The sequence below is a fragment of the Pseudorca crassidens genome, chromosome 4, assembly GCF_039906515.1.
Source record: "Pseudorca crassidens isolate mPseCra1 chromosome 4, mPseCra1.hap1, whole genome shotgun sequence".
NCBI lineage: Eukaryota > Metazoa > Chordata > Mammalia > Artiodactyla > Delphinidae > Pseudorca > Pseudorca crassidens.
Window position 1 is genome coordinate 80,232,525 of NC_090299.1, and position 27,349 is coordinate 80,259,873.

A 27,349-nucleotide genomic window follows, 5' to 3' on the forward strand; every position below is an offset into this window, starting at 1 on the left:
CTTAAGCAGCAATGCCAATATCTCCATCATATGCTTGTTTTATAGCTCCTGAAGAATTGATATTATGATGATCATTATTTTTACTAAATTATATACATTTTACTATAAAGATTAAATATATTTTAGATATATTTTTCTTCCCAATGAAGAAAAATACTTTGACATCTAACCAGCTATCTTAAAAGTTAAGTTTTGTAAAGTGACCCATTTCATAATTTGGTAGCTACCTATAAATGCTAATCATCAAAGCATTAATATAAAATGTATTGATACATCATTCATAGTTTTAATCTGTGTCTTGGTGTTGTGCTAAACCTCACTATGGTAACTGTTGATTTTAAAACCATAAATATGTATTTAAATAAACTCCCAGTCAGGCTAAAGTTACAGCAGAAATATTGCATCATATGCTACAACTCTCCCTTGACAGTAATGGTCCCTGACTACCTTTGGGTATTTTAGGCATGATACTCCATAATGGGCCATTAAGGAAGATGTTTAATTTGAGACCTATCCAGGTGCACCCTACTGAGATGAGATAATTTCAAAATGTGTATTTTTTCTCCTGCCTGGTTACTACTGATACACTAACTACAAGGAATGAAATATAGCAAAGTTACCTTTATGAATCACAAAAGACAATGTATTTCTTTCATAATCTCAGGAACAAGGTATTTAAAATATATAGATATCGTATGTCAGGAGGTTCTAAAGGAATTATTTTTAGACCTTGTCTGCTATACATTTAAAAATATTTCCACTATTTTACAGTAATCTCTTTCTTATTAATACTTGTTTAATTCTTATTAATACTTGTTTAATTTAATTTTGAAAAAGAGACTTGTTGGAATAGAATGAATTTGACATTACTACCTCATTTCTTATAGCTTTTCTATCCTAGGCTTTATTTTTAAGTCAGTTATTTAGTAACTGTCATTGCTTTCAGAGAAATAGTGTTAAGACTTTCCCCCCAATTCAGCCCCCTAAACCCATGCTGTAGCTTGATATGATAATTTGACTTTTAAAGTTTATTGTTCCCAGCTATGGAAATAACTTTTTCACCAGTCTCAACTGTAGTGCTATCTGTAATGATATTTTCTACAGTTTTGCTGGAGAAAAGGTGGTTATGTTGGTTTTAAATCAAAACCTGCAACTTCACTTGTAAATGAAACTTAGAGTAGATATAATATATTGTCATAGTTGTCAGTTATGAAGTACTCGGGTGATTTCAGTTATAAAATTGTCAAAAAGGAAGTGACATAAGGCAGTACTAGTTTATCCCAATCATACAGCCTCAGCAGATAAAAGAAAATCCAATAAATATTAGAAACATTTGAGGTCAGCTTTACTGATCATTTGTTAATTTGATTCTTGAATTTAAAATAAGTATGATAAAGTCACAAATAATTTTAATACTTTGAAGATATATTTTCTTCTTCTCAGTAATGTTCCAAGTAATCTCAGTTCCCTTTTTAGAAAAATTACTAACAGAATTAGTCATGCTGATTGGAATTAAACTGATAACGTTTTGAAGCTTTTTCAGAATTTCACTTGGGAGATAATTATTTTTTTCCTGACTGCTTTCAACTTTTTATATAATTTAAGAAGCACTTGCTTGGCTCTTAAGAACCTCAGAGATCATCATTTCTGGGCTACTCACCTAATAAAGTCTGTGGTCCTGTCCCTCACTCACCCAAAACAAGCATGAGTAAAATGGATCATTGGCATCTATTCAGATATGCAGAGATACAAGATATATGATGCCAGCTAGTAGATTTTCAGAAGTGAAGATAATGAAGGCCTTCTGTTTATGGCATGAATCTCTCAGTCTGAAGTTTGTTTGAATATTTCAGTGTACAACGATATCCTAGATCTTCATCTCACTTCATTCAACCCATAATCACTATCATAACTAGCTTAAAGCTCCTTACATTTATATAAAGTCTTGTTTTATCACAGGCTGCTCTAAGAAAAATACCATAGGCTGGATATCTAAATAAACAACAGAAATTTATTTTTCACAGTTCTGTAGACTGGGATTCCAAGATCAGGGTACCAGCATGGTTGAGTTTTAGAGAGAGCCCACTTCTTGGGTTATAGACAGCTGTCCTCTTGCTGTGAGCTCACATGGTAGAAGGAGCTAGAAAACTCTCTGGGGTTTCTTTTCTAAGGTACTAAACTCATTCATGAGGATTCAGCTCTCCTGACCTAATCACTTCTCAAAGGCCTCACCTACAAATTCCAGCACATTGGGATTTGTATTCAACATATGAATCCTTGGGGAGGGACAAGCACAATCCATGGGTCTAGACTGTTTAGGTGCAAATCTGGGCTCTTTATTTTCAGCCATGTGACCTCAGCGAGCTCTTTTAACTTCTTGTTCCCATAGTTTCCTCAATGGCCAGTTAGTAATAATAATAGCCCCTTCCTTTGGAGTTGTTATAGGATTAACAATAATGTTTATATTTAAAATCAATTAAATTATTTAATATGTGGGAAGCTCTTACAACAGTGCCTGATAGTAAGGGCTCAATAAATGTTAGCTGTTGTTATGAAGAAGACTATATTTTGCCTCGTGCTCTAGATTTTGGAATAGATTCACATGCTTCTGTTAGAAATGGAATTATTTACTTTGAAGTAGAAACCTGTTAAATCTGCACGTTTTAACTATAGCTTGCTTGCCTTTCCTAATTTCTACTTCCCTTGGAAACAGAAATCAATCCTTGATTATTTTCATAAATGATGTTTTTTGTTTGTTTGTTTGTTTTTGCCATACGCGGGCCTCTCACTGTTGTGGCCTCTCCCTTTGCGGAGCACAGGCTCCGGACGCGCAGGCCCAGCGGCCATGGCTCACAGGCCCAGCTGCTCCGCGGCATGTGGGATCTTCCCGGACCGGGGCACGAACCCGTGTCCCCTGCATCGGCAGGCGGACTCTCAACCACTGCGCCACCAGGGAAGCCCGTAAATGATGTATTTTAAAGCAATTGTTAATTTTTTGAATATCCTTTTAAATAATGGCTATATTCATTCAAGCTTATTTTTCACAGCTAATATTGACGATAAAAATTTGAGATTTTCTGAGTATTTTCATTTGTGAAGAGCAAAGTATCTATTTTACAAATCATATACATGAAAGAGTGTGAGATTCAGTTTTTAGTTTTAAGTTATCTCATTTCAAACAGAATTATTTCCCAAACTAGTTGCTTTAATGCAATTATTTATAGTTAGCTTAATTTCAGACTCATTGATTTTTATTTCCTATTGAACATATCAATGGAGGAAAATATTGTCTTATCCAAAGTCCATTGGAAACAAACTCCAATCAGATGCTTTGTGGGATCTCAGGGAGAAGGTTAACTCAAGGACACTTGGCAAGAAAATGATCCTCAGTAAAACATCAGTCTATTTTATGGTTAAATGATATGTTGCCCTAAAGCTAAAAATAGCATTGTTCATTAAATCCAAATTTGTTCCTAAACATTATAGACACTTGTTAGATCGTAACATTATTTGAAAGACAATTAGATGGGACTTTTACTCTAGAGAACTTCCTTATTAAAATTACCTTTCTAGATTACTTGTTTTCTAACGTAGCATCAGATTATGTTTGAAATACAATTATAAGGCAATATGTGTTTTACTTAAGCAATAAAAAATATTGTTTGTTAACGTTTCAGACAATGTGTAGAGATTTAGCATTTCATTGCTTGAAAAGTGTAGTAAGTAATCTTTAAAAAAATTTAATTGTATACAAATAGGTCTTTCTTTGCTCTGATCGCTTTGAGATAGTAGGAAAGGAATGAGGGAAGAATGAAGACTTGAGTGAAAGTTCTAGTGGAAACGTAGTTTTATTTCTGAACTATTCTCCCTACTTCTAATCTGATTTAATTTTTTCCTGTATCTTCTGTTTGCCGTGATTTTTATTTATTACTGTAATTTGTGCTTTTAAAAATTAAAAAAAATAATATTATTTAAATTTTCATAATTCATAGTTGGAAACTAAGCAAATTGAATTCATATTCCTTTGTATAGCCCTCAGAACCTTTCCTGTTTTACCCAAATGCATTGTCTATATGATTTTCTCTTGTTCCTTACTTGCTCAGTAGACGTGACATACCAGATAACTTGCAGTTCTGTAATATGCTGTTTCTTTTTCCTGCTCTTAACTTTTTTCATAAAAACGCTTAACTTAGAATAATCTTTCTCCAACCACTGTTTAGTGAAATTTCATCTATTCATATCCTTGTATCCTGAATGATACAAGTATCATTCTCTTCTTGCAGGTCTTCCAGACCTTCCAAGCTATGTTATCTCCTTTATTTTTTTTATTTTTTTTGCTGTATGCAGGCCTCTCACTGTTGTGGCCTCTCCCTTTGCGGAGCACAGGCTCCGGACGCGCAGGCTCAGTGGCCATGGCTCATGGGCCCAGACGCTCTGCGGCATGTGGGATCTTCCCGGACCAGGGAACGAACCCGTGTCCCCTGCATTGGCAGGTGGACTCTCAACCACTGCGCCAGCAGGGAAGCCCCTCCTTTATTTTTTTAACCCCCTTCTTTATCATATTTGGATTTAAATTTTATTATTTTTAGTTTTTTGCATTATCTCTTCTCCTCCTCTTTTCTGTCCCATTATTGTCCTCCTGCTACTCCTTTTCCTCCTCTTCCTTCTTTAATGCAAGAATCATGCCATATATATCTCACATATCTTCTATGACCACAGTTTACATTGTTTGTATTCAGTGATGATCTCTTGGAACACAGTGATGAAAAAAACATACGTGGGTTGATCAAATTTAATATTTCTTGAAAATATTAAACAAGATGATGGAGAATTTGTTTTCTATGAATCTCCAAAGGGATCTAGTACTATTTAAAAAAGTATTCACTGCTAGAACATTCAGCTCTTTATTGTTATCAGACTCGATAGTTAAATACTTTTTAATAGTTATTTAATATAAAGTTCTTTGACTCCATAAATATTGAAAGAAAGGAAAGATCCTTGAACCTCATTGCAGTGCTTCAGTTTTCAGAGTCAAAATATTGAGAAAGTACATGCCAAACATGCAAAAGCCATCAAGCTCTAAAAGGACTTAAATGACAAAACATGTAAATACACGAAATGTAGATTAATAAAAATTTGTAAAGTTGATATGGAGTAAAATTTGTAGTTAGCAGAATTTGTAATAAGTGAACATTTAATAGGTGGGGAGATGTAAAAATATTATAAAGAAGATATTATAGTGTCTTTTCTAGGCCATTATGAGGGGAAAGGTATAATTATAACATGCAATTTAATTTGGGAAAAGATTGAGAGTAAGTTATACATATGTGATTAAGAGTAGCTAAAATAGAAGTAACAATTCCAAGATGAGTGACATTCAGATTCTAATCCTAACCTTTATTTAGAGGGTAGAAAGAAAGCTAATATAAAGTAAAAATAGCTTTCAAATATGATTTGAGAAAAAGGATACATGAAAAAATTAAATGGGAAAAAAGTTATGACATCAGAATTTAAGGTGCCAGTTTCCTCAAAGTAAAATCAATGTCTTAAGTTTAGAAGAACTTTTGTTTCAGCAATAGCGAAAAAAATTCAAATAGTTTCAGAGTATAATTGTGCTAGATATGAACAAAATTTAGTCTAAATGTAAAAAATAAGGAATTTTCCATGCAGTTTATGAGGAAAGACTTTATTTACATAAAGCATTTGTAGACTGTTTTTACATGTGATTTAAAAAAATACTTAGTGGAACATGAGTCAGATCACACAGTTACATAATTATAATCTTAAATATTAATGATATAAATTAGGACCCTTTTAATCAACCTCACTTTTTAATTTTGAATATTGTGAAGTGTAGTGAAGTTAGGTAGCTTGTTGGAAGACATATAAACTTCACTTACCTAATCAAAGTCTGCATTAGAAATATATACCTTCCAAGTTTTAGATAGGGTAACAGGCAAAACTGCCATATTGTGATAATCTATGGTAAAAGTTAGAAACACTGTCTTTCAATAAGAATTTTTAAAGCATTTTATGTGTTGATTTGTTACTGGAAATTAGTAGCCTAAGTAACAAAGTATATTTCAAACAAGAGAAGCATACTGAAAATCCTTTTTTTAAAAAACAAAATCTCACATTGTTTTAGTAGCCACCATTCAGCCATAGAATTCTTGAGTGTGCATCTCACTCAAGGAGAGTCTGTTTTTAGTTTCCTAAACATGTAAGTGAAAGGTGTGGGAGTTGGGCTTGTGGTCTCTTCCTCAGTTTTGAAAGAATTAAGGAAACAAAGGAATCGGCGAATGACAGACATGCACTGATAGACATGCACAATGACATGACCTCTCTGCATCAGACAATAATTTATGCTATCGCTAATCTTCTCAACCAACCTACAAGGTGAATATTGTTTTCTCTTTTGTAGTTGAAGAAACTGAGAGTCAGAGAGGTTTGTAAACTTGCCTAGCACCAGAATATTGTTTGCATGCTTTTAAGTCCCTTGCTGTTACATACAAAAGAAAATTTGGCCGTTTGTGTGTGTGTGTGTTTCTAGATTATCTCACATAACACATATCACATTTTGCACAGCTTTAATTATTGGTGAGTATACCTTCTAGCATTCCTATTTTACTGCAAGTTGTTTTAAAACGGTGATTGTAGACACACTCCCGTCATTTGACCCATAGTGTTAACACAGAGCTTTGTACAAAGAAAAGGCTAAAGAAATTTCACTGGAGATGGAAATACATGTTGAAATTGACTTTTCAAATGCTTTTTATCATTAGTAAATCTTTTTTATGAGTAATTATTTTGTCTATATATGACTTAATGAGCCCCTAATGTCTTTTCTTGGTTTTTCTTCTTTATGTGTTTTTGAAGAGCTATGTTTCAGAAATGACTTGAGTGAAAATCCCTTTTATGTGAAAACTGGTTTCGTTAAGTTAATGACAACACATAAATTGGAAAAAAAAAATCATCCCAGAAAGTTTTCTTTCTTTTTTTTTTTTTTTTTTTAAAGTTAGTATTTAAAGAGTGGTAGTTTATCTTTCTGTAGATTATAAGCATACTTGTCTGTAACATTATCTATTAAAATTTATATAGTTTACTATTGCAATTTTATTATATATATGCCCAAATTAGCACATTATTGTGGGGCTGTGGGTCCATGGGTTGTGAGGCTAGGGTGTGAAAACATATTACCCTCCTCAAGTAATATCTTCTATTCATCTAAATTCCTTTCCCCACCTCTGTTTACAGAGTAATCATGAAAACAAATTCTTATGCTCAAATCAAATGCAAAATAATCTTAGTAGACGTGGCTTTATGCCCTGCTGTGATGTCTTAAAATAAGCCCTTATTATAAATAATAGATAACACTTTCTTGTCCTTTCTATAAAGTAACTCTCATTGCTTCATCAAGGTGAATATATACTATGTCATATGAAATAAACTATTCTGGTTTTCACTAAAGCTAGACTTAATAATTGCAATACTCATACTTCACTATGGAAATAATTTCCCAGCTCCTCCAAAAGGTACAATGTTATAATTAGGCTGGTTTCCTTCTTTAACATGTCCTTTTTCTCCTTTCTCTTTGTCCTTCCACTTCTACCTCATATATCCATGCTGTTCCCTTTTTCTCTACTTGTCGCAATTGGATAACACATTTAAGCAAGGCCTAAGTCTTCCTTGGAAACTTGCTACATTGTCCCCCTTCCTTTGCACAATTACTACCCCTGGTTATGCTCATACATCTTCTTGTTTATTCTACCATAGGGAGAGGAAAGAGCACTGATGTTGGAGTCAGACATTTGGTATGAAATTCTTGCTGAGTAACATTGTCTGATTTTACTTCTCAGTCAACATGAGACAATATTATCTGCCTGATAGATTTGTATGGAGAATTAAATCATATAATTGTATAATAATCTAGAACATTGCTTGGAATATGATAGGAACTATAAAATGTTACTGCTTCTCTTTATGTTGAGACTTCATTTACTACGTCTTTTCCATTACAGTGGGAGTTGTGAGAAAAATTGTTCTACTTTATTTGTGATCTCAATAATATCCACCATGGTAGATATTTAGTGTATATTTTTGAAATAATGTATAAATAACTCGCCTAGATGGCTGCCCTCAATCTTTTTTTCAGTTGCAAAACAGTACTGTATATATTTACCTTACGTGTATGTGTGTAGGTGTTTGTGTGTACATGTCTGTGTGTATATACATATCTTGATGCCATAGTTATAGAGGGGAAAAAAAGACAACTGAGTGTGAGGGGGTAATTGCTTACTTGTTGATGCATCAGTCAATTTAAGTATCCTCCTTTAAGTATCCGTTAATTATTACATGCATGTAAAAGAATGCAATTTTAAATTAGCACCTGCTTTCAAGTTTATTTTCAGAAAAAGTTAAATACTTATGGCACTTATGGTAATTAAGGAAAAGTTCTAAATGTTTTCTTGTAAGTCAGAGTGTGAATAAGGAAAACAAAAGAAAAATGTTAAACATGATTCCTTTTTACATAATTTATTTTATCTCAGCCACATTTTTTTGTTGTCAATGCTTTCTCTGTTTGTAAAAGTAAAATGTTATGAGAGTGTTTATTATGAGCTTCATTTTTCTATAATGTCTGTGAGTTTAGAAAGAAAATTATTATATCTGTTATTTCCAGATTTAGCGTTCTCCGAGCCTGTCTGTACAATAGTGACTCAATAAATATTTTTGGCTTGATTTATCAAATGGTCTTGCTTCTTACACAACCACATTAAAAAGTATGAGTAGGATAAAACTGAAAAGTAATGAGATGTATAATAACTGTTAAGATATATAGCACTTATTACATACTAGACACTGTTCTGGGCAATACATATTTTTATGTATTGTATATAACTAAAATGACAGTTTTTAGCTTATTTAATGTTCATATAACCATATGAATTAATATTACTCCCCCACCATTAGCAGATTAGCAGACCATTAGCCAAGGAACCGAGGGCTTAAATGACTTGCCCAAGGTCTTAGTTCTAGTAGAGCTAGTAATTGAAATTGGGTTGTCTTGCTTCAGAATCTGTGCTCTTAATTACCATGCTATGAATAGTGGTGCCAGAGATTCAGATAAATCTGTGTAATTTTGCCTTATAGCAAAGGCAAGTACTTCAAAAATACTTTGGAATGTGTTTTGGAAGAATGAGGCTTAATACAATCCTCAGTAATCTATCTCTATTTTGAATATTCCTTTCCAGAAATATTTTAAACTTATACTCAAAATGTGAAATGATTTTAAATATATACCATTCACTTGAATAGAAAATAGAAAGAGAAAGAGAGAGAGAGTAGGAAAGAAGGAAAGAAAAGGAAGATCCAGTTTGCATTTGATCAGTTTTAAAAATGCTCACTGTGATAAACATCTTCAAAATTTGAGTCATGTTCCTTTAGTATTTTCACTTCCTAAGATAAGTCTGTGCAAACTTTAAAGAGGGAGCAGCTATATCAGTTTGGTTCAGTAAAATAACTTTACAATGCTAACAATTTTTAATGTCTTCCATATGCACTTAACACTTTTAAGCCAGATTCCTTATTTTAAGTTGTAAGATCCTGGAGGATAGGTTGCATGTTTTACTCAGTATTCTATTCTATGTTCCTAGCACAGTGCTTTGTATTTCAGCGGACACTCAATAAACTTCTGTTGAATGAATTGATTATGGTTGAGCATAATTAATTAACACAAATCTATAATTTTCACAAATTTAATTATAAAAATATTTAGAAAAGTAATATAGTTAATATGTGGAATGATTTCTGAATGATTATTAGGGCCTGGAAATAAAGTACGGCTCATGCATTTAACTTTGTTTAAACACACAGTAATGGTAATGAATGATTTCTTTTTTTTATACTTTTCTATTATTAGTAAAAATTATATTTGTGGAAAATGTTTACACAGAGTTAAGTACCAAGTCTATTTAAACACATTAACAAATTATACAAACTAATCATTAATTATTATACAAATGAGTATAGTAATATTTATACTGCTTTGTCCAGTGAGACTGAATTATTTGTTTCAGTCAGTTTGGGGGCTGGGAAGTAAACACTGTGCTAATACATGCATAAATAATGTACCTTAGGTTACTTACTTATTTTTATACATGATGCATGTATTCATTAAAATGAAGAAGGGAGACAGTATACAGGTGTTCTATTCAGGAAGGAAATTTTCAAGGAAATGAGAAAACCTATATTTGATAACCCTTTTTTTTTCTTATTTGCAGGATTCAGATTTGGGATATTGGTGTTTCTGTTTTGAAGAATATTTCCTTTTGAGCTTTTTTTTTTTTTTAATCATCGGTCTTGGACTACAGAAGAATCAGAAAGACACTTATTTTGTTTCAAGTTTGGAACACTCACTCTTGAGGCGCTCTCATGCCTGAGAACATGACCATGTGGCCATCACAGCTACTAGTCTTCATGATGCTCTTCGCACCGATAATTCATGGTAAGACCTTTGAGTATATTTTTGTGTGATGCTTAATGTTGTCTTACTTGTTTACACTAGACCCTTTCTTCTAAATTTTTGCTCTATGATTTTGCAGCTTTTGCCTACCATATATTAATAGCAGTAAGTAATGTACCTTAAGCTGCAATAAATAGGATTTCGAGTTTGATTTCTTAAAATACCATTTAAAATGTATATCTAACCAAAGTTTAAAAAAAAATGCATGTTTTATTCTTTGTTTTACCACACTTAAGGAATATCATCTGAATTATTAACTATGTCATTTATTGTGAATTATTTTTATTTACATATTTTTGTAGGTAAAATAACTTTTAATACAGTAAGTATGCACATTTGAAGGAAAACACTTCAAAAATCTACCTTCCTGAACCAAGTAATCATTTGTTTCTGAGTGTTTACTACTCTCCTCAACCTTTAACAAACAGAATAAAAATTAAACCTCTCATTAAAGCAAAATTCTCACATCCCTTTCAATGCAAAAAAAGGGAAAAAACCAACAACATCAAAATGATATCAACATATGCAGAAAGGTATTTTTCTTGAAACATGCTAACATACTCATAAAAGACTGTGTTCTTTGTTCATTTAGACAGCTTGGTATTTATAACATGAGTATGATAGTTAAGAAATGATCTCCCTTTGCAAATTTTATAAAACATAATTATTCAATAAATAAGCAAGACAAATTCTGTACCACTTAGTACAATATTCACAGGATCGCTCTAAAAATTGGCAAATTAAAGTCTATATATATGTTCCTTTTTCACAATTTAAAGTTTTCTACTAATTATCATTGGTTTTGCACTAAGATGAAAATGGCATAATATAGTCACTATCTCATACATTAATGGTAATCAGAACAAAGAAAAAGGGACACAGCTGTATTTGCCACTGCTTAGAAGGTCTCAGAATATTATAGTTTAGCAAGCAGCTGAAAAGCATTTTTAGCCTCTTCAGCTCACTTTTGGTTTTTAATTGACTACAGGGATCTATTGTAGTTCGTCAGTGATGTGAATCCGAATTTGGCTCATATATAAGTTACAACATGAATTCTGCATTCTGCTGTCAGTATAAAAACTGGATATTATCACTTCTCTCTTGACATTTTCCCTAAAGTTCCCCTGATTTAACACCTTTATTTCTAACAAATTGCTATATGATAGTGTTTTTTTAAAAAATGAAAGTAAAATTATACAACCATCTACTTTTAAACAATGTAAATTTGTCAGATATTTCAAAATTTTTCCTTAATTCTTATATTGATGTAGCACTTACATACTCACATACTTGGGCACATATAACATTTTGTGATATGGGACAGTATAAGAATTATACAGCTTTAAACAAGTGCTTTTCTGATTATCTGTATATCTAAAGATGATTTTAATTAGGTTTTTAGATGTTATAAAAACACCTCACTCATAAGGTTACTTTGAAGATTAAATAAATAGTATATGTAAAGAATCTAGCACAGTGCCTGACAGATATTGTGACTGAACACATTAATTTCCTTTATCATACTATATGCCCCTCCAGTCTGTTTTTCTGCCAGTAAGTTGTAACAACTAGGAATTAGCTAACCCTGAGAGCTTTTTCATTTGATGTTGATATTCAGAAAAAAAAAACAAAAAAAAAACTCTATGTACAAGTCAAGTTTAAAAAGTCAGTCTAAAATTGCACTGTTAGAGCAAGATAGGTTAAAAATAGCAGAAATAGATATTGTAAGAAAGACTCCCTTTTCAGAGGTGAAATTTCTGGTCTCCAAAAACTGACACCTACTGTGTATTTCAGTGGGCCCCAAACATGGCTGAGCCCTAGATCATAGGTCTTGAGTTAAGGCCTGTACTGAACACACACACAAACACACACACACAATCTCTCCAAGTAACTCTGAGAAGTATTTAAAAACTCCTAATAGGGCACAGAGAATATTGAGCCTGGTATATAAAAAAATATAAAACATTTTGGCTAAAAACTAAAGTAATTCTTTCCATTGGATGTGAACTACCTTATATTATCTTGACTTTGAACCATATCAGGATAAACAATATAGAAGCATTCCACTTATAAACTTTATTCTTATTACCTTGTGTAAGTATTTTAAAACTTCACACCAGAGAAAATGCAAATCAGTTTTGTCTGCCTTCCATAGGATGCTTTCTCCATTGCCTTTGTGATACCACTTCGGGCTTGTAAATAAAGGGCTTCACTTGAGCAGCCTTTTGGAATCCAGCATACTCATAAACAGAGGAGTGTGTGTACCTTTGAGCAGTGATGAAATCTAATAGGATAGGCATTTTTAGAGTCCCATATAGCTTAGAGTCCCAGTCCTGGCTTAAAGGAATACCATATAGCTCGAAAACTTAGAGGACTGAGGTAAAGTGGATATCTCAGTTATAGAAGTACTCTTGTTTCCAAAACATCCCCTGATAGCATCTCTTTGCCTACTGCTGTTGAGATGCCTAGCTTCATTTGTCCTTGAGACCATAGAGAATTAACTTTTCTGGGTATCACCCGAATTGCTGGCCTTTTCTCCAGAGTAAATAATAATGATGACTATAAATTCTGTAGCCATAAACTTTAGAGGTATTGGTACAATTAATTATCACAACATTCTCATGGGTTTAATGTTATTATTATCATTAACTTCTTATAGTAAAATCCGTGAGGTACCAAGTGGCAAAAGAACTTGACTAAAGTTGCACATGAGACCCAGAGAGGTTTTAAAACAAAGGACTTAGCTTCTTAAGCTCTGGTCTTAATGCCAGTAGATAATCAGTTACTATCAAGGCCATTCTTCCCTACAGAAGAAATCCCACCTCAACTCTCCTGGTCCTTTGGGAGCAGATAAGGCAGAAAAGTAGATTACCTGCTTCTTCCATGTTCTGGGCACAGACAGACTGGGATTTGAAGTCTAACAGACCTGAGATAAAATTTCAGCTCTACTGCTTACAAGCACTGTAACACTGTTACCTGGTAAACTAGTTAACACATGTCATTTATCATAGACTATGAGCCAGAAAACTGTGCTAGTTGCTAAAGGTAAGGTAGTGAACAAAAGATTCTTAATTTTTCCCTCAAGCTTACAGTAACTTAAACATTTGTAAACCTACTTCTCATCCGCAAGAATGAACACTTACTCCATGTGCGGTTATTTTAAGAAATTGATGGAATGATATGTGAATAGTTTCTAACATAGTGCTTGGCATTCAATAAATCTTTATATTTTATTTTCCTAGCCCTAATTACCTTGAAATAGAACTAAACCTCTCAGCATTACATAAGGAAAATGCATAATTATCATTATTCTTACCCTGATAATTGAAATCTTTTGCTACTTGGACCTCAGCATTTAAGTTTTGCCAGAAAATTTTAAAACTAGTATCTAAACAAAATTATTATCAAACTGATATATATATATATGTATATATATATAAAGGCTTAGTATATAATTGTCAGTATATAATAATATAGTATATAGTTGTCAATTGTCAGTGGTAGTAGTATATAATTGGTAGTATATAATTGTCAGAGAAGCATTTTTTGCATGATTTCTACATGAGTAAAATTAGAAACTAAGCTGAAGAATTAATTCTGAATAATGTTTACATTAGTTGAATAATCTCCCACATCATCCTAGAAAGTCTGGCCAGTGTTTTTTATAGGAAAACAAAATTAATTAGTATATCCACATTGTGTGTGTGTGTGTGTATATATATACACACACACACACAAGTTTTAAATTAAGAAATGTCTCTAGGTCTGTGTTTATCTGTCCATATTTTATGTCTCTGTGTACCTCTGTATTTCTCTTTTTCTGTTTACCATGACTGTGCCCCCTTCTTGTACAGCCATAAAATCCTTATCTATAATGCAATGAGACCTGGCAGAAGTAAAGAGAAGCAGCTAAAGCAGGTGGCCAGTTCTTTGCTGTTAACTAATGTAGTGTTGCATGAAGATAAAAGTTTTTTTGTTCTATTGATCTTGTTGGGAGCAAGAGAAAAAGGGGGAATCGGAGAACAAAAATCAAGTGATAACATGGGCACCTGGGACTCATCCTTATTGGCAGTAAAGCAATATGCTTCAGTGTAGGACCTGGACTAGGACATCTGGTCCTGGGAGGGATGTCACACAAGCCACAATGGGTTGGGAGTTGAGAAGGTGATTGGGGTGCTCAGATATTTTAACTGCATCTCATCTTAATTAAACTGTGTTTAGAAACTGTCACAATTAAAAAGATAGAAAACAGGATCATTGGAGCTTACTGTGTGCTAAAAGGAACAATACTTTTTATGGTACCTTTGCAGAAAAAAGTAGAATTTAAAAAAATTCTTCTGTGACCACCATATGTGTACTTTTTTCTGCAAGTCTATTTTTTTGTCATTAAAGTTGAATGAATATTTATATATTAATGGACTTTACAGGCAAACCTGCTCTTTATTATGTCCAAGAAGTTAATTATTATAAATAGTTCTTAGCAGGGACAAAACAATGGTCAAAGGCATATATATTTCGTACTATATGTTTTTATGTAATTTGCATTTTATTATTAACTATTTTTACAATTATAATATTTAATGTGTCAATGGTTTAAAATAATAATTTAAAATATTTTTTAACCTCTAATAAAATGTAAAGCTTGAGAAAGTACAAAATTACATTTTATAACACAACGTATTACCTCATAATTTTTTTTGAAGTCATGTTTTATTAATTGTGAAAAAGACAGGTTGACTTCTAAGCTCTGCTTAACTTTGTTATTTTTAGAAATTAATCATCCTTTAAATGTTTATAATGTTTGCCAACCTAGGCAATTTGTCATACTTGCAGTAATATCACTGTTTTTATGGTCACATATGTTATACAGAAAAATCTTTGTCATTATCATGTTATATGAGGTTACTGCGAACGCATCCAACACCATCTACATTAGCCACTCGGTACTGAAATTCAAAATATATATTTCAAAAGTTAACTCTGCAGTCTCTAATATCACAATATTTACTATGCATGCCTGACAGCTTTCCTTTGTAAGAATGTGTTTAGGAGCCTTCCCTACGCATTCGGTATGCAGGTTGGCAATTGGAAAATAGTTTTATTTTGCCTTTGCCCTTGCAAAACATGTTATATGTGAATTTTATTGTAGTGATACTCTATGAGTAACACGGGTATACCTTGAGAATAAAATAACATTTTTTATTTTCAGATTTTATGTACTGTGACTATTTGGAGGGTTTAGGATCATATTTTTTTGTATTTCTTGACTTTGGGGTAGACTGTGACTGCACTAGGATGGTCATCATACACTTGATGTTGAATGAATTTCAAAGTATTTTGATATATAATATATAAATAACTAATTATCTGTTTTCCTCTTCTTTGCATTGCTATTTACTTTCATTCTCAACGTTAAGAATAGTTCTCTTATATTTATAATTTAATATAAATAGCCATAGTGCATTTTTCATACATTTATTTCCTCCATTCTGATTGGGAAATGATTACTTAATGACCAAATAAAAAATTGAAATGCAATAAGAAAGAGTCTCATTGATTTGTCATGCAAATAAGACAGTATATATTATATTGTGATCTGTTTTAGTTCGACAGTATGGAATAAGGCCCTATTGAAACATAGGATTAATTCATTCTCTATTTCATGTTTTTAATTGATAAATTGAAAATAAACTATTTACATTTTAATACTTATATTTTTGTTTTATTTGAATCTATATTTGCCCTATATTACCATCATGGCAGAATTAGTTTCTTTAAATAAAGAAAATTGTATTCCTATCAGAAAAAATATATATAAAGGATTTGATCAAATAAGCTAGGCTAGCTAAGGATTTGCAAGAGAAATATGCTAGTTGTACTTACAAAAGTAATAGATAGACATCTTTGTACAAAAATAGATTCTCACAATGACATTTGATAAGCTTCCAGTGTTTATTTCATTTACACATATTATAGTTTGCAGTGATTTGACTGTCCAGAAGTCAAGGTTGTAGCTTACTGTTAGAGCACAAGAACATAGTCTCATGTATTTTTTTGTTTGTCATTACCAGTGTCTCCTACTTTATTGTCAAAGTAATTCTCCTCATACAAATTTAGATCAGAAAGAAAAAATCCAATAATCCCATGACTCAGTGGTATAATTAATATTAATGCTTGTTAGATTTTTTTTGCAGTTATGTATATGCACATTTTAAAAAAAATTGGAATGCTAGAAATAAAAGTTATATTTTAAATTTTGACTTAACCTTAAAATTCAGACATTTCTAGCATCTTATTAAAGTTTCAAAAAATTATGATAACCTGTCATATGAATGAACCATTGTTTAACCATATGTTGAGGGCTCAGCATTGAAGGTCATTGATACATTGCCATTACAAATAGCAGTAAAATGGAACACGGTTGTATATAAAATTTGACTGCATCTTTGTACCCCTAGAAGAAAATCTCGAGATATGGAAAGTAAAAGAAAAGAATGATTCATTTTTAGGTTAATTAATAATTACTTAATAATTGATAATGAATAACTTAATACTATCTAAAATGAATGGTAGTAAATGATCAATACAGCCTTGCTTGTTATCATGACAGTTTGTTTAAAACAATTCCACAAATTTTGGCTACTATAATAATTAGCAAAATATAAATAAGAAGAGTAAATATTCAAATATTAAGATATAATTACTATTTGTAGGAGTATAATGATGTACTCAGAAAATTCAAGAAATAATAACTTTCCCAGAATTAATGGGAGCACTGATTTCAGGTGTATGATTCAAACATACATATATGATTCCATCAAAACAGCAATGAAATGCCTGAGTTACTTAGGAAGTATCATAGCAGGAACTACATGGAACCTATGAAAAATGTGAAACTTACTGGGAGTTATAAAAGAAGACATGCAATATACCATGTTCTTAGATGAAAAGACTAGGAATAGCAAAATTGTAAGTTATTTTCAAGTTAATTCATATATATTTTCACACACTGCATTCAGAGTACTGATGTGAGCTTTTCTATGTAGAAATTCAACAAAATTATTCTAAAAATATATATATAGAATATTAAACAAAAGTTAATAAGAAATGAAAAGAGTAATAGGATGACATAAATTGAACATAAATATATGTATTATGAAAGTACAGTAATTAAGATAAAGTCTCAAAATTAGGCAAATTGATCAATTGTAAAAGAGATCCCTGAAACATTACTGCACTCTGTATGTTTGTGGTGTAATTTCATAGGAATGAGTCCTCAGAAAATATCTAAGACAAGAAGTAGTCAAATAGGGATCCAATCAAGTGTGTGTGTGTATGTGTATGTGTGTGTGTGTGTGTGTATGTGTGTGTTTCCAATTAGATATTATGAAATTTCTGGAGAAATAAATTTGAGTTACCTACTTTAATTTCCATTCTTTTTTTTATTTTTATTTTTTTTTTGCGGTACGCGGGCCTCTCACTGTTGTGGCCTCTCCCGTTGCAGAGCACAGGCTCTGGACGCACAGGCTCAGCGGCTATGGCTCAGGGGCCCAGCCGCTCCGCCGCATGTGGGATCTTCCCGGACCACCGGGGCACGAACCCGCGTCCCCTGGAGTCGCATCGGCAGGCGGACTCCCAACCACTGTGCCACCAGGGAAGCCCTAATTTCCATTCTTGAACAATGTATTAGATAGGGTAAACTTCGGCTGTAGTCACAGTAGATTCCAAAATGAATAATGGATTCTAGAGAATATTTTCTTGTTCACCAAGAATTCCAAGGCAGGTAAGTGTTTCTGGTTGGATATGTGTGTGTGTGTGTGTGTGTGTGTGTGTATGGTAGGGGCTGCGAGGATGCCCTTTTCTTGTTCTCACAGTTATTCAGCGACCCAGTCTGATTTTGGAACAAGGGTTCCAAAATCTTTCTGAGGCTCATTGCCATTCCTGTCTACAGGAAGGAAGAACAAGCATTGGGAAGATTCCAATGGAAGATTTTTATGGATATGCTTGGAAATAGTGCACTTTACTTTTGCTTCCATTTTCATTAATTAAAACTCTTCCTCATAGCCACATCTATAAATGAGTCAGAAAAGCATAGTCCTCTTGTGATAAAGGAAGAAGAAAATATTTATAAAAGATGCCATGTGGTTTTTAAAAAAAAACTAGATCTGATGCACCAATATCTTTTTTAATGTGTAAATGGGGATTTAAAAATATCTTTATTGATTTATATTTCACATACCATAAAATTTACCCACTTAAAGTGTTTACTTCAGTGAATTTTAGTGTATGCATAGTTGTGCACCCATCACTGAATCAATTTTAGAATGTTATCAGTTCTCCAAAAAGAAATTCTGTACCCATTAATAGTCATACCCAGTTTCCCCTTCTCCCCAGTCCCTGGCAACCACTAATCAGTGTCTCTATGGGTTTGCCTATTGTAGACATTTTGTATAAATGGAATCATACAATTTTTTATCTTTTGCAACTTGCTTCTTTCACTTAACATAATAATTTTAAAATTTATTTATATCATAGCATGTATCAGTAGTTAATTCTTTTTTTGTTTCCAAATAACAATCTATTGTATGAATATACCACATTATATTTATTAGTTGATGGAAATTTAGATTATTCCTACTTTTTGGCTAATTTGTGTGTTGCTGTTATGAAAACTCATGTACAAGTTTTTGTGTGGACATGTTTTCACTTCTTGGGTATACACCTAGGAATTGGATTGCTGAGTCATGATAACTATATTTAGCATTTTGAGGAACTGCTAAACTATATTCCAGAGTAGTTGCACAGTTATACATTCCAAACAGCAGTATGAGGGTTCTCGCATTCTCACTCGCACTTGTTATTGTCTGTCCTTTTTCTTTTAGCCATTCTAGTAAAGATGAAGTAGTATCTCATTGTAGTTTTTTCTTTTTTTTGACAAACTGAATTAAATTTTTTTTTATTTTTGCTATATAGTAGGTCCTTTTTGTTTATCTGTTTTAAATATAGTAGTGTGTACATGTCAGTCCTAAACTCCCAGTCTTGATTTGTATTTCTTTAATGAATAATGTTGAGCTTCTTTTCATGTACTCATTGGCCATTTGTATTACTTACTTGAAGAAATATTATTTAATCATTTGTCAATTTTTATTGTTGATTTGTAAGCTTTCTTAAATATCGTTTTTAGAAAATACCACAGGATATCAAAGTTATAATACATTTAGATTTAAGAATGCTTTAGACTGCATTTTTTAAAAGAGGCTTTTTGCCTGGATTTAGCCACTTAAATCTCATCTATTTTAAATTCACTTTGAAATCATATATCGCTTGTCTAGCCCCACTCCATCTCCTCTTTTGCTTACATATTTGATTCCTAAAAATAGTTCATTAATCTGCTTTCTTTTTATGATGGCAAAAACTAGTAATTGACAATGATTGAAACTTTATTCTGAGATGTGACCTGTATAGTGGTGAATTATACACAAAACAGCAAGGTAATTCATTGGGTTCTTCTATTTAGTTTCCAATTACTCCTCCTTAAGAAAATAGTAAAGAACATTAAACTTTAATTGTAGTGGCCAGAAATGTTTCTGTTTTTGTTCTAGTCTGAATTCTTGTCCTTCCAGATTCTGGAAATCCCCCCTTTTTACATTTTTTTTGTATCATTGCTCAAGTTATATTATAAATATTGAGTATTTTATTTCCATAGACTCGTTTTCTCTGATATGTTCTACAAACAACTCAATACCTCTTTTAATTCATCTCAAGAAATTTAGGCAATTTGTTGTGTCTCTCTATCAAATCTACATATTTTAATTAGTGTCCTCTGGACTCACTCATATCACATCTTTAAACAAACAAACAGAAAAAGATGAGAAATGGAAAAGGACCTGAGGTTCTATATGGAAAGGATCCTAGTAAACTTGCACTATTTCAGCCCATTGGGCATATCTGAAATAGTACTATTTGGGGAGAAAAGATTAAGAGAAAACTAAATAAAGATAATGATTTATAAATGTTAATACTGTGAACAGCTCCTACAGTTTCAAGGAACCCTGAATAAAGGAAGATGTCAGTATTTAGAAAGTAATACTTAAACGAAGCCCAGAAACTGAAATTTAGAGTATTATTCAATCTAAACTGCTTTAGAATCCTAATTTGCATGGTTCTATTGAATGAAGTAGAAGGATTTCAAGCCTTAGAGTCTAATTCCAATTCTATTACTTCCAAGAAACATGACCTTAACCAATTTGAATCACAGTTTCTTTATTTATTAAAGGGGTAATTAGGCCTACTTGTTATAGTATGAGGATTAAGTAAAATAATGTATAGAAAGGCCCAAAGCCTCACACATTTAATCCTGTGAAAATGTGGTCATTAAAACATACCTTTAGGAATTAGAACTAAAAACCAAATGACCTGGATAGTAAGCAAAATTTAAAATACAACACCATCTTGGGTCACTTACTTTGCATAGTGGTTTTCAAAGACTGCATTGTATATTCTTAATCCCCAAATGTGACAGTTTCTCTAATTATGAGCCTACACATTTGTACACACATTCCATCATTATATTCAGGACTTACCCACTGGACTGTAACTAAGTCTTTAATGAGTTACTAATGAACATCTTAAGCTTAGATCAGCAAAAAATAAAAAAGTTAGAGTGTTGAAAAGCTATTCATAGTTAAGCCTGTTGCTTTTAATTAGACTATAAGCCCAATCAAATTTCCTGTCTTCACTATTCTTCCCAGGTTTGAAGGAATTGAATAACGAGTGACAGATGTACCCTTACTTTGATATTATTAGTTTAATGTGAAGTTAAAGGGGATAAATACATTGAGCTAAATTAGAGAAATCATTGCTTATTAAATACAAAGATAAAATAATATGCAAAATTAAAATAGCATTTTACGATTCATTTTTTTCTTGGACCCAGATGACTTCAAAACCGATTAATTTTGTTGTTGCATTAAGAAATAACAGATGACATGAGGAAAAAATATCCAGATATGATTAGACCATGTAGAGGAAAAAAAACCCCTCTATATTTATAAAAGAAAAAACAGCTTTCACACCTTACTTCTCTCCAGGCTGTTAGAGATACTAGGAGAGTAGTGATCATAGACACTACCTGAATTAGATTACGACTATTCTTTTCTGTAGCACTTGTTACAAATCAACATCGTGGTGACTATTTAGCAATGATACTTTTCAAAAAAATTCCTTTTGATAGTGAAGTTGGTGAAACCATGCAAACTTTAAGGGCACATGATTTAATAATGCAGACAGATAATACATAAAATTCAAAGCAACAGGCTGGTATGATGCTCCCTCCAAGGAACACTACATATTTGCTTAAAAGGATGCCTTTTATATTAGTCACAATGGCTCAGGCCGGTGGGAAGAGCTGTGATAGCCCAGATGTTTTATGGGTTACAGGCTGTTGTTAGAGGCAGGCTTGTTGTCGTGGCTCTGCACAAAGATTAAAAACCACTATGCCGATTTTTAAAAGTAGGTGTCCAATAATAATTACACTCTGTGTATATATCACCAACATAATATAATCGATCGTTTTGACCTGTGAGCCTGTTAACATATCAGCTTTCTTGGGAACCAGCATTTAGGCCTTCATTTAGTATGTGTATTGAAGAGGGGGTGGAGGGGTAAAAGTCTCTTATTACCAAAAAAAAAGTAGATAAAAAGTTTTCATTTTCTCAACTACTTTCAGAGATGCCAGTTATGGTTAACTTAGGATGGGGGGAAAGAACTTGCTAATGAGACAGATCTCTGTCAAAATATGTATGGTTTTGCTGTTCTTTTCCCACATGTCGAGTACAATTGGCAACGTGATTAAGAAAAGTGCCCCATTACTACAGTTATAAAGATTTTTAAAGAAATTATTTACAACATTCTGAAAGCACATTTTCTATACCATTAAAATTTTAATATCATTTAAGAGGGGAGTAGAGGGAGGGAAGTTAAAAGAAAATCCGTATTTTCCAAAGAATAAATTCCAGAATTTTTCTTTTGTTATTATGAATTGAAATCTGTTTGCATTATGTTTACAAAGAGGCAGGTGTTTTTAGTTTGAAAAAAAAAAGCTATTAGTTATCACTCTTCTGAGGAACAAGATATGTAATAGGCATTTTATTTAATTCGAACGAAAATAATGTCTTTTTGTCAGAAACTGATTTTTTTTTTTTACAAATTTACATCAATAGCAAAAATCTTACTCTGCTTACTCATTTTAAGAAATGTTTGAGATATTTACATTACAATATTGCAATCTAGGCAACCATTACAATGAATAAGCCACAATTTTTCTTCTATGTTTAAAACATGGAAGATGCCATACATGAAAGACAATTTAAAAAAATCTTTTAGGGCTTCCCTGGTGGCACAGTGGTTGAGAGTCGGCCTGCCGATGCAGGGGACACGGGTTCGTGCCCTGGTCCGGGAAGATCCCACATGCCGCGGAGCGGCTGGGCCCGTGAGCCATGGCTGCTGAGCCTGTGCGTCCGGAGCCTGTGCTCCGCAATGGGAGAGGCCACAACAGTGAAAGGCCCGCGTACCGCAAAATAAAAAAATAAAAATAAAAATAATCTTTTAATGTTGTTTCTTTTGTTTTTTAACACTAGGAATTAAGTTTCCCTTTAGCTTTATTCATAACAAGTGTTTGCTTCTTCCACTAGTCTCAGGATGTCTTATATAGCTTTCATAACTTGACTGTTCAGTCTTCTGGTGAAAGTTTAGCCATATTATATTTTCTTTTACTGAAACAGCTATGTTGTAGAAAAGGAGAGCGAGGAACCCAGTCTGAAGGGAAAATTGCTTGCCCGCACGGGACATACCAACGCTTCATAAAACAGTTCAGCCCAGAGAAGGAGTCTGTTGAGTTAAATTGAATAATATTCGCGTATACTATGAAGGTTGCTTCATCATACATAGGTAGACAATTCATCACTTCGGAGCCATTTTCTTGTAAGACCCAGAATTAAGTCAGATTTTTCTCTGTGTTAGAACTTCCATGATGTAATTTCTACTTGGTGGCATCCTTAGTCAGGTGCTTGAATTGGAACTTTTATGACAGTTGTTAGAGATTACTACCCAGCCTAGAAAGGAATTTTGCAGCTGTTCACATGCACTTCTAGGGAGAAATCAGGAGAGTAGTAATTTATTTATATGGCCAAAATGAAGGTGCTGGGAGAAAGGTAGAGCCTTTCAGGTATGCAAAAGGAAGCAGAATTGGAAAATGACCTTTACTTATAAGAAAAGAAATGAAAGCAGTAGTCTGTCTCCCTTTCTCTCTCTTTTCCCTCCTGCTTCCTCCCACCCCTTCCTCCCTCTCTCTATACATAAATAGATATAGTTATAGATATGGGACTGAATTGGATTAGATATTCTGTATCAATCATTTGTTGTTATAAGTATTTCAATATGATTTCTAGCATTTATGTAGCACTTTGCGGTTAGCTGAACACTTTTGCACACAATAGCTCAGCGAATACTCACAACAGTCCCTTGAATCATGGGTAGTAGGCTCAGTAATTTTAAGATGAACAAATATACTTGGAACCGTCAATCTAATGATGCAGTGACATTTCAAATAGTTGTTAGAAGAGAAACTCAAATCAAAATTCCTTAACCAGCTCATGGAGACTTCTTCCAAAGGCATTTTAATAACCTACTGAGAATTGCCTTATTTTGTAGACCTGTGATTTAAATTAGAAATAAACCAACCAAATCAGCATATAGGAGAATGAGCTAGAAACAAAAGAAGAAAACAAAAGAAGTAAAGTTTGTAAAGTTTGATTTAAGGAAAGCAGTATTGTATTTGCTTAAACCTTGGAAATAAAAAAGAAATCAAGATTTTAAATGTTTAGAAGATTTAAATTTTAATTTAAAAGTAGATATAAAATTTTAGATTTTAGTAGAGAACAGAAGGGAAATAGTGTGAAATTTGGTGCTGATTATATACATAGTGAATAGTTTAGAATAATCATGGGAAGCATGATACCGGGAATGTCATTTGGAAAGCCTGAGCAGTAGGGGAAAGAATTTCCTGTTAAGAAGGATAATTTGAACAAAGGATTTGGCAGGTACATATAGAGAATAAGTTTTGTATTCAAGAGATAATAGTGAAAGGCAGAATTGAATATGTAGGTTAGGATCATAGCTATAATTACAGTACATACATTACAGTACAGTTAAACCCTGTAAGGCTCATAATTAGCTAATTATTAAAAAGATATGGTAAACTATTACCCCAAAACACAAAGACGAATGACTCGTGAATATGAATGTTAAATCACATGTAACTCTGATAAATAACACTCTGATGAGGTCTTGTTGTAAGCATTTCTCTCTCCTTAGAAATATCTTAGTACTGCAGCCCATTGCTATGTCTAGATTCCAGGCTCCTATTATGATCAATAGATGTTTGGAGGAAGAAGCTGAATAATTGAATTACATCGCTACTCACCTAAGGTGAACAAGAAAATAGAAGCAGTTGAAATTGGTTAGAAACTATGCTTATTTAGTATTTTTATTAATTATAAATCAGTTTTGATCTCTGAAGGCATATATTATTGAAATCTGATATTTTAATATTTATTTCAATTATAAGCTCCACAGATAATATGAAAACTCTGGTACCACCATCATGAATACTTTACCTCTTACATGCTCATTATTTTTCCTTTTCTTCTTGCCTCATATTTACCCACAGCCAATATTCAGGAACTTTGATACTCTGATGGCCTTTGATGTTTGGAGACTACACTTAAACATAGTGGAAATATTTTGATCATTTCAGTAGGTTGTGAAATATTAATGTTTATATTTCATTCTTGCCCACTAGGAAAGCAGAATCAAAGTGTTTAAATAGTAAAAATATCTGAATATGAATTAATTATGTGGACAATTTAAGTATGGCAATAATTTACATATGATGAACTTTTAATATTATTAATGATAAAAGCAACTCACATTTTAAAAAAATTAGTGTGTCCCTCTTTTAAAAAAATGAAATCTGAATCAGATATGTGATTTTTAAAGAAGTTAAGAATGAAGTTTTTCTCTCTTTGAAGAAGGATAGAAAGAAAGAAGAACAAGATGTATTGGCCTCATCGTTACTTCCTGCCCTGGAACCAAAATTACCTTTGAGACATCCTAAAATTACATACAACAAAGTTTGAAAATGTGGTCTCAAGTAGAGATGGGTGTGGAGCATAAGAGGGATACCTTCCAAGTACAGATAATGTTACAACATTGTGGGGTATTTTTTCATAGTTAATTTGAAAAAAACCTTTCCCTTATGAATCTGGAGAAGAAAAGAGACATTCAGGATGTGAAGGCTATCTTCAGATATCTGAAGACAAATGCCTTCTAGGAGTAGCTTGATACGTTTTGCACATAGCCCATTTGTATCAAATTTAGACAAGTGGATGGAGAAGCCAGAGTATAGATATCACACCTTTTTCAACATGAGGAAGAACCTGCTGCTTCAAATGGGATTGGGTGGCCCAAGAACAGAGTGAGTTTGTGATCACTGTCTCCTTGTGTGAAACTTGGAGATTTTTAGCAGGGATTCTCTAAGGGTTATCTATTGTGTGAGTTGAATAATTCTTTCCAGACTTGAGATTCAGTGCTTTTAATGGAATACCAGACTTACAACAGTGATGTTTATCTTGAAGATTTATTTTTATAATAGCTTCAGGAAGAAAAATTAGATTTATATTTATACTTGAGTAAGTATTTCCCCAGAATTTATATAATACCTTAAGTATAACATATACAATATTTTTTAAAACAAAAATTAAGATTTTGGCTCTGTTCTAACAACCCTTCTCCATGTGGGCAGTGTAACGTCCCCTCCACTTTTGCTTCCAGTGGTCTGTGACTCTGGTTTCCTTTAATAGAGATGGTCAGTTTAAAGGAGAGGCTGATCTATAGACATATAAGATAATCCAGCTTCATGGAACACCTTGGAGTCTCATCTCCTTTAACTTATGAGTAAAAGTCTACTTAACTTCCTGGTATTTTTATTTTCCTCAGTCTTACCACATGGAATTATTTTGTTCTTTGATCCAGATTTATTCTTTCTAGGTCCCTAGACTTTGCTTTCTGGTTATAGTTCAAACATTTTTGTCTATTTCTTGTTTAAGCTGAGATTCTTTCATTTAATGCAGGCACTATTATATTTTTCAACTGATGGTGATTCCACTTTATACATTTTAAATCAATTATAATTCTCTGCCTACTCTAGCAATTGACCTTTCCTGAAATAATCTCTAATTCAGTAGAGATCATTATTCCTATGTCTTTTTCCCTATCCTGCCCTAGTCTTTTTTTCCCAGGAGCTTTATTCAGTATCCTAAACAGATGGTTGATTGTCCCCAAACTAAAAGCCTTACCCAGGTTTACAAAGCCCATGATCTGGCTGTTGCTTACCTTTCTGATCTCATTCCAGATTACTCTTCTCCCAGTCCACTATATACAGCTTCATTGGCCATTGTGCAATTTCTTGATCAGACCAAGGTGGTTCCAGCCTGAGGCCTTTGCAGCAGGCTGCAATGCTCTTTACTCCTGATTTTTGTATGACTAGCAACTACCAATATTTTGATATCTCAGTTTAAATTTTACTCCCATAGATATGTCTTCCATAAAAACCTAAACAGAGTAGCCTTTACATATTACCCTACTTAAACTTTCTATGGTTTACTCATATCTATATTGTATTAAAATTATTTATGTATTTGCATTATTCTCCATCTCCCACACAAGAATGGGTGATTCATTAAAGTAGGTATGTTATCTGTTTTGTTCACC

General features: G+C 32.7%; 1 protein-coding gene across 22 annotated transcripts in view; it reads left to right on the forward strand.

Annotated features, from left to right (window-relative positions):
- Positions 1-27,349, forward strand: part of ADGRL3 (adhesion G protein-coupled receptor L3) — an 874,612-nt gene that overhangs the window by 284,943 nt on the left and 562,320 nt on the right. For all 22 annotated transcript variants that reach the window (XM_067736151.1, XM_067736152.1, XM_067736157.1 and 19 more), the window contains one exon: positions 10,278-10,501. In XM_067736151.1, the coding sequence (XP_067592252.1) occupies positions 10,429-10,501 (73 nt within the window). In that variant the 5' untranslated portion in view covers positions 10,278-10,428. The remainder of the gene's footprint in view (positions 1-10,277; positions 10,502-27,349) is intronic.